We start from the raw sequence: 12,010 nt of genomic DNA on the forward strand, positions 1-12,010 counted from the left end.
TACATTGTACATGTAAGTAGTTACTGGACTGTACAGTGTGCATGTAGTAGTTACGGGACAGTACATTGTACATGTAAGTAGTTACTGGACTGTACATTGTACATGTAGTAGTTACGGGACAGTACATTGTACATGTAGTAGTTACTGGACTGTACATTGTGCATGTAGTAGTTACGGGACATTACATTGTACATGTAGTAGTTCCTGGCCTGTCAAGTCGTATACTCTCTGCACCTCTATTTATGACACAAATACCTTTTAGCATCAAGTTTAAATCAAGATTTAGTGTACATTCGTAGATATCAATTAAAACTGCAATGAATTTCTTATCATAATAGCAGTGTTTTTCTATTCATAAACCTTGCATTAATTCTTTAACGGACAACGCGAAGGAAATGGTTACATTCATTTGATTAGTAAGTACGTGTATTTGATTGGTGCATACATATTACAAGTTCGCCAATTAATGAAATAAAAACTCCAATACATCATTATTATGTTGAAATATGACTATCTAGTTGCTTTGTTATTTAGTCTGTTCTGTTTTGGTGACAGTACACTTAACCTTAAATGATCTGGCTTGGGTTTCACTAAAAAATCTCAATTCCTCAAATCATTGAGTTTTTCTCAAGTCTTTAATTTCAAGTGATTTGATTGCATGGTCGAATTTTGAGTCAGTGAGGAAGGATTTGAGAAATTTTCATTTTGAGACTATTTATGAAACTGAGCCCTATTCTTATTTTGTTCTCCTCCGTTCCATACTGTATGTGTTTTAGAATCATACATGTGTGCTGGTTTTTCATACATTCCACTGCCATATCACAGAATTAAGATATCAGATCTTGTTTTTACTCCTGCAAATCTCGCAGTCATCTAAACGTCGAATATTTACATGGTAAAGACAGTGTTTACACGGAAGTGTATGCATCAATGTGTATTTACCAGAGATTTATATCATCAAAGGATGAAAGTAAACACAGGCAAATCCAGCATCTAAAATCCAGAATCTAAAGATGATCTTTGTGATAGTATTTATCATATAAAACAGTAAGCATGGGTGGATGACGGCTTTTTGTCTATTAACTTAATCTTAGATCTAAGTTTGAAAAAAGACTTTAGCAATAACGTTTTTGTTTTTGTTTTTGTTTTTTTTTTCTTGTTGTCATGGAATATTTCCTTCGTAATCAAAAGGATACGGGAGACCAATTTAAGTTGAATCTATCGACAAGATTTTTCCCACTGGTACATTGTAAATTATATACGACTGTTTAAAAAATGACGTTGGTAAGTTCTGATCCTAATATCAGACTGTTCATCAGTAAGAAATGTGCCAAATCGATCCTAAAAACCTTTTTATTTAGATTGTGAAGAAGTCCCATAGTTCTGTTACCGTGGATTTTATTACATGTACTTTTGCTGTCGGGGCCTTTCGTAGCTTATTTAAAATGTGTATTTACACTTGTTGAAGACCTTTTAGCGTTACATTTTTGTATTTAGGTTAAACGCTGGTGCATTTGTTGCGTTTCACCGTATTCGTACATTTTTCTACCAAAGAATATGTTTGACATGGTCTGTGAATTGTTTCAATAAATAGTAATTTTTTTTCGGTCCAATCGCGAAAGATTAAGCAATTCTGAATTTCTAAGTTTTATACAGTTGTATACATTTGAATGAAAGGTAACACTAGTAATAAATATCTGATGTATTTTTATGTGTTATTGAATAATGGTTCCCATTGTACTACTGTTTACTAGAGATGATAGATTTCACGACAGAATGTTCAAGTAAAACACTCCATCAGTAAAGGACCTATCAGATTATTTTGTCAAATGCATGGCCATACATTTTAAAGACCTATTGTAGGTGGATTATAAACAGGAAACTTCTAAATAGAAATTATATCAAATTTTGAGTTTGACAGTTCAAACTTTTTTATGATAAATAAAGGTCGTTAAATAATCAATATTCAATAACAAAATATACACTGTCAAATGATATGGGCAGTATCCCATGATATTCGACGTTAAAAGAAATGAGGAGATTGTACCAATGGTCCTATACCACAATAGCCAGGCTGGGCATGATTTTTTTTTTTTTTTTTTTTGGGGTGGGGGTGGGGGTTGGGGGGTATAACCTTGATCTTTTACCGAAAAGGGATAAAAGCTGTCATCATTTCGGTTTCTAGACAAAACTTGAGTAAATGGTAATGGTACCAAGATTTATTTTACCAAAAACCTGAATAAATGTACATGGATTTCTATGAATTTTGTTCAACAATGTATTGTATCATAAAAGGAAGATATTAATAAAAAAAAAACTTAGATTTATTGTAACTGTATAAAGAACAATTTGAAAAAAAAAGAAAAATAAATCAAATAGTGTATAAAAGTATAAAGATTCAGTCAAGAATATTATCCAATGTCAAACGTTTAATCACAATTCAAATTCAGAGCTACACCATGTTTTAATGTGCTCTGTACTCATGTCAAACTACCCTGCGAAACAATTCATTTAAAATGTGTTTAGTTTAGAGCATAGCCGTACAAGTATCGAAATCAAACAGATCCATCAATTCCATATAGTTCTGACCACTGAAAAGATCGTTTTGTGCATGTTATTACTATGTCATTTGGCATCACCGTAGCTCTGCACTAGTTTTTACTTATTTTTACATATGATTTTGCTTGAATTCAAATACAAAATGATTTTTTCTGTTTCACATTATTTGAGCTAGTAAACGATTGATGCAATTGTACAAATAATAAATTGGTCTTATGCTTGTATCAGTCTTCATGTAATTAAGTGTGCTTCCTTACATAGACTCCTCGCTAAATTCCATAAGTATCGAGAGTTAAAGGGAAATAGCGTTCTCTGACTTCTTCGTCCCTACCTTATGAGTTGTTTTTTCTTGATTCAATCAATAGTGGTTTCCTTTATGTGTACATTGGGTGCAAGTTCTATTTGATAATTTATTTAAAAAAATGAAGTCATTTGATTAAAATGAATTAACTGATAAAGTTGTATATTTTTGAATATTTAAATTAATATAGCATCTTAAGGGTTCGTGAAAAATGCCCTCTTACCATAAGAATGAACGGGGGTTCAGGAACTATCATACTGTCACTCGGGAGATAAATACAGTCCCGAGTCAAGCTGTAAATCATTGCTTGATTGTTAATCTCATAGCTGACTCGTACATGCATTTACAGTTAGTCATAACATTTACAGTTACATGGAATACATTATTTTTTTTATATTTTGGCTGCAGGTCAAGTTGTCTGACTTGATATTCAGAGTCAGCATTCTACAAAATTCTCATTTATTTTGCTGTCAAATAGTCAAAGAAAAGAAACGTTTCTCATAAGACAGTAGCTATTATTCATTTAATATCAGAAGCAATAAAAAGGCACATCTTCTTATGCAGACATATCTTGACAAAACCATAGTTTTACTTGTGCATTGTTGTTGCTGATATAACGATATCAGACGAGAAAGTTGAAGTTGTTGCCATTTATTGGTGAGATGGTTGTAACACTATTAAAATTAAGATTCAAATTGGTACCTGGTGGTATACAAGCTAACTATCAAACATGTTCCTCTTTATTCTCAAAAACTGTCTGAACATTATGTTCCAGACTTGGACTACTGGTTGAAAAGTAGAGATTTATTTCCAGTAATATGAAAAAAATGGTAGAAAGGTTCCCTTCTTTCTTTTTTTTTTTGGGGGGGGGGCGAACTTGCCGATGGTCACATACATGTACATATGAACATGACAAAAAATGTAGCATTAACAGGAAAATGTTAGATCGTTCATTTATATATAACTCCCTATTAAAATTAGGGAATTTTTTCAGTACGTCCAAACTATAATTCGAAATAAAACAGCAAATGTAAACCTCAGTGCAGAACAAAATACAATTGTCATTGTGATATCAGATAAGTCAGTCAGTAATACGGTCGCTTCTGGTCCGGGGGCTAAGCGGTAGAGATAAAACAGTATTTATGGAACATCTGTGACAAAAAAAATGTTATGAAATGTTGGTAGGAAATTACATCACCACATTATATATGGAATACTGATAATCAAACAAATCAATAGATACATAATTAATTGGCTAATTATCATGTGCATGTGTTATTTATTATCACAATTAACAATTAGGATATCAACTACATCACGCGCGCACGTCGATCAAGACACACGCACACAATCAGCCTTGGTGAAGAGCAGGAAGTTTTCGACAGGTCAGAATTACTTTTTCACAGAATTATACATTTTGTTTAATACTATAATAACAGATACTTTATTATATATTGTAATTGTGCCTTCATTGACTATATATATATGATGACGGACCAACATTCCTGGACTAAACTTTATACAGTATCGACTTAAAATGTACATTTTTGTTTTAAAAGTTTTTTTTCTTCTTTTTGGTATTAGATTGAAGTTTTTTTTTAAATTAATGTTGGTCTTTAATGAAGGGAACTTAAATGGACTTCACGACTCTGTCTCAAACAACGTCTTCTTCTTTCAAGTCCCGTGTTGATACTGTACTTTTCCATTCTTTGATTATTAAATATCCGGAAAATGCCATACCTGTCAGCGGTCTCAAAAAATATATATTTAACCCAGGCCATCCAGTTTGGACCGTAGTTATATTCACAGATGAAACATGCATTGGTACATTTTATATTAGTAGTGACGGATTTCGAAACTTTAATATCTCTGAGACACTCTAAGTTTGCTTCTATTTCCAGTAAAGCTTATGAGATCGTTTTCTATTTTTTTAATCAGTCGTAAATGAAACTCATCAATTTAAACGAAAGGAAAAGAAAAGTTCAACTTTTCTAACCTCTTCATTTAGCACACAACTTAACAAGTGTCCTAGCAACTACATGTACCAGCATTCATACGTGTACAGTACATGCATGTAATTAGATTAATAACTGACAGAAAAGCAAATTTACTTAGCAATATGTTTCCATGGCAATGTGAAAAGCGAAGGCGAAAAATGCTGATGTTTTCAGTAGGTGTCGATTTCTCTTCAGATAATTATTATAATGTTTAGCTCTTCCAGAAAGTCATTGTAAACAGGGATCGTCGTGCCAAAATCCTTTTCAATCAAGTTGGAACATAAAGAAAAAGTACCATAAATATTAAAAAGGGATATGTGTCCCGAAAATACTGGCTCTGTCTTTTCATGGTAGTATGTCTTTTACTGGGCATTATGCTAACTGTATGTCGTAAACGAAAAATTACCTTCGGTTATTTATTATGTTAAACCATCAATAAAAAATTTAAAACATCGAAAATTGCTACTGAATTTGAATTTTAATAAGCTCAATGAAATTAAGAGGTCCCGATGCATGATTAATTTATATTTGATTTACTAAAAACTGCGATTACTTGTGTATTTATCAAGCAGTCAAAGCCTTAATTCTCGTGAATATGCAGTGAATTTTGAGTAAGTTCCCTCTCTTGAGTAGACCCATTCTATTCAGTTCTAATCATGTATTAACCAAACGATTCCGTAGTTTGTAAATCGTATTAAACAAAGTAAGTGCATACATCCCCTGCAGTGTCTGGAACCCATGTCATTCATCTTTTTTCTAAAACTTTAGGCTAAATGTGTATTTTTTGGCAACACATACAACATTTTGAAGGTAATGTTCTCTGTAAATAGACTCAGAAGAGGATATTGACATTTGTTAGAACATTAGTTTGTACGCAATCATTTTTGCTTAGGGATTCAATACCTTCTTCTAAAATTGAGAGTACAGTTTTATTCTATAACTGGACTTAATTGGCCGGAGCAGTTCATCATCGAATCTTTCTTGCGACAGAGATTCTTTAAAGGCCGTTTAATATTGAATGGTGTTACCACAAAAAGTAAACCATAACTCTGCCTTTTTTCAATATACTGATTGTGTTTTGTAGGTAGAGGTTAACCATGGGGGCAGGTGATGACATCGCACCTCGCTTCACACAAAAGCCAGTTCTAAAACAAGAGGACAATGGGAAATTACTTGTATTCCAGTGTACATTGGAGGCTTCTCCGAAGCCGGACATTAGTTGGTTCCAGGGAAGTACCCCTTTATCTCAGTCAGATAGGATTAAAATGCGTGTTGAACCCGCTGGCGGGAACAATTACAATGTTATGATGGATATCAAGGGAGTAACACAAGCTGATGCTGGCACTTACAAAGTTGTTGCTAAAAATAAGCTCGGAGAAGTTTCTGCTTCCATTAACTTAAATTTTAGTGGTGAGTTTATAAATATTATATTATGTTTATGTACGTACACTGAAAGCGACAATATCATATGAAGCCGTATATGACTCAGTACTATAGGTTTTGTTAGGTATTTATTTGTGAATAAAGGTCAGGGGAGTACTGAAGGATATTCAGCAATTTGTTGTTCTCACAACAGTTTTAAATTTTGCTAAACTAGACATGGTTATCAGAAAAGACCAATGACTGGACATTCCAAGTTAAGATCATGCCAATTTCAGCATGGAACCTCGTACTATAATGAATCAAAAAGCTGATTTATGGTTTTATAAACAAACGAAAGTGACATTCCACTCACAGTAACAAACTGAGTTTCCACTAATGAAAACAGTAGATAACATCATGAAATACTGTTTTCCTTGGATATTTCTTTTCTGTTGCTAAGTGATATTTTGGCTTTTTGACCGTTTCTCTTTCGTCTGGGAGTAACTTTACAGAAGTATCGAAAAACTGCTGAGATGACAGAAAACGAAAGCAATTACCCCTCTCTATATAATGGAGATGGCCTTGACGTCAACATGGTACTGAGAAATCTGACAATTAGCAACATACTAATGTTAGGGGATTAATACTGTTGATAGATGCAGCTGGATAGATATTATGTATGTTGCTATGGAAATGCATATCGCTAGTTATAAAGAATGTTCTGGTGTTAAGAGTGCAAATTTGTTGCATAAGTTGTGAAGTCAAGTGTCATTGCAAATCATATGAACAATGTAATCAAATAACATCAAGAACCACCGGATGTTGTTTTTAATTTTGATTCCCGAACTTTCGAGAAAACGATTTTTTTATAGAAATCATCTGACTTCCGATTACATTGATAAATAAACTAACAAATTTTATCTGATGGAAAGTAATATGTACTACATATTTTTGAGTTAGATCAAAACTTAAGACCAAAATGTCGAGATTAAAGGATGCCAGACATAAATGAATAGTATTCGTTACAGAAGTGACAAAAAAACAATACAGGGGAGGAGGGGAACATGCCCTCTGCAAAATGGGAAAACGTATATTTTTTTGCATAAAATCTTTCTTTACATTTGCACAAATTTACTCATAAAAAATCCTAACATTGAAAAAATGTGTAGTTTTTGCTTGAAATCGTGATTTCCCAGAACTCAAAATAAACTTTAAGACTGGCTATTAGATATATTTACGCCCCCTCCCCAATCTGAGTTTTGAATCCGCCTTGGATATAATACTTGAAAAATGAAGCGTCATTTAAAAAAAAACAACCAAACAAAAAACATCTGGTTAAAGTCGGCATATTTTATTAAACTCGTTTATTTACTTTCTTGTTTTTCTACTTTCAGCACCTGGACAGAAACAGTAAGTTTGTTTAATTAATCTGATACGGAATGTCGATTCAGTTGAATTAGAAGTCCCTGCGTTCATAAATATATTTGTGAACTTGGAACATAAGGCGTTTCACTCCCCGGTACTTAATTTTCCCCAGAAGCAGCAGTCGAAAAGAAAAAAAAAACGTGAAAATGTGGTCACTTTTATATCTCTGTCGTGAATTCATGGTAGAAAAATGTAAGATCGAAAACCATTAAGTTACTGATGCTTGATATATTTAAGTGATATGGTATCATACAGACTGCACTTAAGTATTTCGACGTATTTCCCATTGGGTTTGTTAATTGTAATTTGGTCCTCTCAATTTGTTAGTTTTTTAGGTGGATAATGACCATTCCCAATTCCATAAATTGAACTTGGTGCCCTTGGATTGCTTCATTACATCAGGACAGAGCATCTTACATAATTGTCAGTGTATGTGACTAACAGCCAAATACCTTTACAGATCTCATATAGATCACTTATTGCCAGTGTTCTCCCTAAGATCCTGGTAACCTCAGTATTTCAATATAGCATCTTGCATCTAAAATATTATAGCATTACATTTGTATTGGACCCTATGGGAAGTTCTATTTCGATGGCATCTGGGCAATGTGATACTATATGGCCCTTAGGAGATCACTGATTGCTCCCCTCATAAAAAACAAAAACTTGTGCACAGACCTTATATAAGAACATTGAATGACATTTAATTTTGTTGGAAAGAAATAGCAATATTACTAAAAAACAGAAATTTAAATTGAAATACTACTAAAATCCTTGATTGAATATCTTTATTTTGTAGTTCACATTTTTAACTTTTAATGTCACAATTTATGGTGGTTATCATGTATGCTTGTAGTTTATTCATTATCAAGTTAGCATTTTAGTTAATGATCTTAAGAAAAATTAAGAGAGTATGAGAATTCCAAGTTAGAAGACACATCTCACCTCTCACTTTCTATGCATTTTACTTGAGATAAGAGCACTCCTTACACTTAAATCTAGAATATAAACATGTACATCATAATTTGTAAGTGGATGTAAACTTTGAAGCCTAATTTAATGGACCACACATAAAATCCAGGTGTTCACAATGCTAAGGGCCAAGTTCATTTAAACATGAGTGCAAAATATTCAGATCTTTTTTTGGTCAAGGACTTAATGTACCAATAAGTTTCTCCTGAGTAAAGGTTTTAAACACCTGTTGATACAAATGTATAACTTTAGAGTGGGAATGCAGACACATACCTGAGGATATCCTTCTAGGTGTTCAGAAATAACTTCATGATCTTACTGCATGTTTCACCATGAAATGCCATCTGTTACAATAATACACCTACACAGTTCTAAAAGCTACTGATTTCAGTGCTATTTACATTAGATGTCTCATTTAACCAGACATTGATATGGTCTGTCACTTGCTGTATCTAGAGCATAGACTAATTCCAGCTAAAACAAACCAAAATATTGACCATCTCCCTTTTATCTTTGAAATGAATTAGATGAGTACAAGTGTACAATACGGGATTTAAAAAATACCTTGCTTTTTACAATGAAATTAACTCTGTGTAGGACCAAGCAATTTGGTTTTCATGGATTGTCCTTCTGTTTTCTAAATGGTTAATTATACTTTTATGACTTAAAATGCATTAATCTTAATATTTTGTAAATAAAACATGAAGAGGAATATTTGTACTTTTATTAAGTGTGACCAAGAATGTTAAGAACTTGCCTGCATAGAAAGTTATCACCTGTTGAAATGATTTTGGTATTTCTCATTATTTCACAAATATCTTGATAAGATAATTAATTCTCATCACTGAAGTTAATGATATTTTTATCTTTTCCACTGGCATTTCTTTGGTTTAGTTCAAGATAGAGCCCACCAAGTCGTAACTTTCCTTTTTACTTTCTATGTTGACTTTTTCGCAATGATGTTTCCTTCATATATGCCTGGTTATTTTGAAGTTAAAGACTTTAAGTATGGTGCTGAAAAAAATTTGCTTGGTCATGATTTTAGTTAATTGATTGACCTTTAGGATCAGACTACCTTTAAATCCCAAATTGTTGCTGCATTCTCTCTCACAGCTGCAGTGGTGATTACTTCTATCCTCTCATGTTAAGGTGACAATCCAAGAGTTGTCCTGACAATTTTAAAACGATTTATGTACTTCGGTGTCAGGGCCTAAAATGGTTCTAGACAATTTAGTTCAGAAAAATTCCTGACAGTTGTATGTCAGAACAATTAATGACAATTTTAGGACAAAACAAGTAAATTTCTAACCAGGATATTTTTAGAATTGTCAGGCTTCTAGAATAGTAGAGAGATAAGAGCTGATATTAAGACTAACCAATAAACTTGATTTTTTAGACAAGATGGCATAGCCCCCAATTTTACACAGAAACCATCAACAAGACAAGCAGACAATGGAAAGAAACTGTTATTTGAATGTCAGCTGACTGCTGATCCTGCTCCACAGATCTCTTGGTTCAGAGATGACACTCAGTTGAAAGATGGTGGTAAGGATTCTGTTAACTTTACTAGGTTATTGTTGATTATTAAGATAGAGGTGATAAATCCATGTCTTCTCAGTTTAGTTCATAGGAATGCCTATATTTATGGTTTACCAGAAATCTTGGCAGTGGTAGATCTTGAAAGGGAGTTGGGCTGGTTCAAGGAGTTGGAACTCCCAACATTTGTTAGGAAGTATATTTAGTTTTGTGAATTATTTGGACCAAAAAGTGCTCAATTATTGCCTGGAATAATCTTTTTGCTTACCAGGCCCAAAGGGCCATGGATTCTTTTGCCATCACTGGGCATCTGTCGTCGTCATTAACAATTTTTGGAAACTTTTCTCTTCTGACACTACTTAACCAATTAGAACCAAACTTGGTATGTATGTTTCTTAGGATATTTTCATCCAAGAAAAGAATATTGCTGCTTTCACAAAAAATAGAATGTTGCTTATCAGGCCAGGTTTGCGGTTCAGGCTCTTTAGGGCATCTAGTTTCTAGAACTCAGCTTTTTAAAAAAAATTTCTGGACCTACACCTGCTTGGTATCACATGGTTTACATGCCAGTATTAATTACATTACAGGAAGACTCAAAATCAAAACAGACTCAAAGGGAAACAACAATTACTTTATAGTGTTAGAAATTAATGGTGTAACTGCTCAAGATGCTGGAAACTACAAAGTTACAGCAAAGAATGCTCTTGGAGAAAGCAATGCTACCATCAGACTTAATTTTGACAGTGAGTATAATCCTGTCCATATATTGTGCAAATTTAAAAATTTGTTAACTTTACTTTGACGAGTACATTATTTTAGTTTAAGTTAACAAGTTAATGCGACCTTGTCCCTCCACACACTCCTTCACATATGGTTGTCTTTAATGAAGAAAAATGGCATTAACAAAATTTGGATACATTTAGTTATAATTTACATGTACATGTAATTCTTCAAGTTACTCTCCCTTCCTACATGCTTCTTTCGTTTTTTTTTAATCATAATCAATATATATTACCAGTTACATGTACACATGTTATGCATCTTACTTCATTCCTTCATTGGATGTGGACTTATTTTATCATATAACAGGTGTTTGTTATTTCTTATCAATAACTTTTGTCTTTCAGCCAAGGGTAAGCAGTTTCATGGTCAAATTTTAAACTTTAGTTAAGTAATTTTGAATAATAATTGGTTTAATTTTTTTTCTCAGAAAAATCAGTGTTTTTTTTTGTTTATTTTTTTAAAGAATAACATCCATTGTTTCTGTTGCACATACACAGATTATATCTTAATTTAATGAGGTGGACATGGCTAGAGTAAAACTTGTTTCTGATTTAATAATTTGTCCATCGGAGAACTGATTGTGTGGCTTAATTATACATCCTGACTGACACTGATTTTTCTGTTGGCTTAAAAGTTATAATTAGTCAGCATATAATATTTTAATTGGTGCCTCACGAAGTCATGAGTTTCATAATTTCATTAACTTTGCTTCACATATCTTGCATTTTCACTTGCTTTATACTAATACAAGTTATTTTACTGATAAAACCGATTTCTTAGACACTATAATCAGGAGGGGATGGCCTGTTCTAATCCATTTTGTTCATCTCATTAATAGAAAAGTTTTCAATATGTTACATTGAAATTGACTGTTTCCTGTATAAAAATTGGTTTGATAGAAAATAAAGTGGTTATAAAACAGTTCATATACTTATAGTTACTGCCAGGAATTTCTGGTGTTTATTGTTCTAAGGTTTCTGTTTAAATAATACATGTACATTTTAAAACTTTAAACAGCAAAATATGTCTGTTGAAGTGAATCTCATAAATCTTCTCCAGCTAAATGTACATTGCC

The 12,010-nt window shown here is 32.7% G+C and overlaps 1 protein-coding gene across 1 annotated transcript in view; it reads left to right on the forward strand.

Moving 5' to 3' along the window:
* Nucleotides 1-12,010, forward strand: part of LOC148608944 (twitchin-like) — a 98,066-nt gene that overhangs the window by 2,498 nt on the left and 83,558 nt on the right. The window contains exons 2-5 of the mRNA XM_088596119.1: nucleotides 5,942-6,267; nucleotides 7,614-7,629; nucleotides 10,013-10,161; nucleotides 10,740-10,895. Coding sequence (XP_088452245.1) covers nucleotides 5,955-6,267; nucleotides 7,614-7,629; nucleotides 10,013-10,161; nucleotides 10,740-10,895 — 634 coding nt within the window. The 5' untranslated portion in view covers nucleotides 5,942-5,954. The remainder of the gene's footprint in view (nucleotides 1-5,941; nucleotides 6,268-7,613; nucleotides 7,630-10,012; nucleotides 10,162-10,739; nucleotides 10,896-12,010) is intronic.

The sequence above is a fragment of the Perna viridis genome, chromosome 8 (assembly GCF_037379345.1).
Source record: "Perna viridis isolate PV_CMFRI_1.1 ecotype Kerala chromosome 8, ASM3737934v1, whole genome shotgun sequence".
Taxonomy (NCBI): Eukaryota; Metazoa; Mollusca; class Bivalvia; order Mytilida; family Mytilidae; genus Perna; species Perna viridis.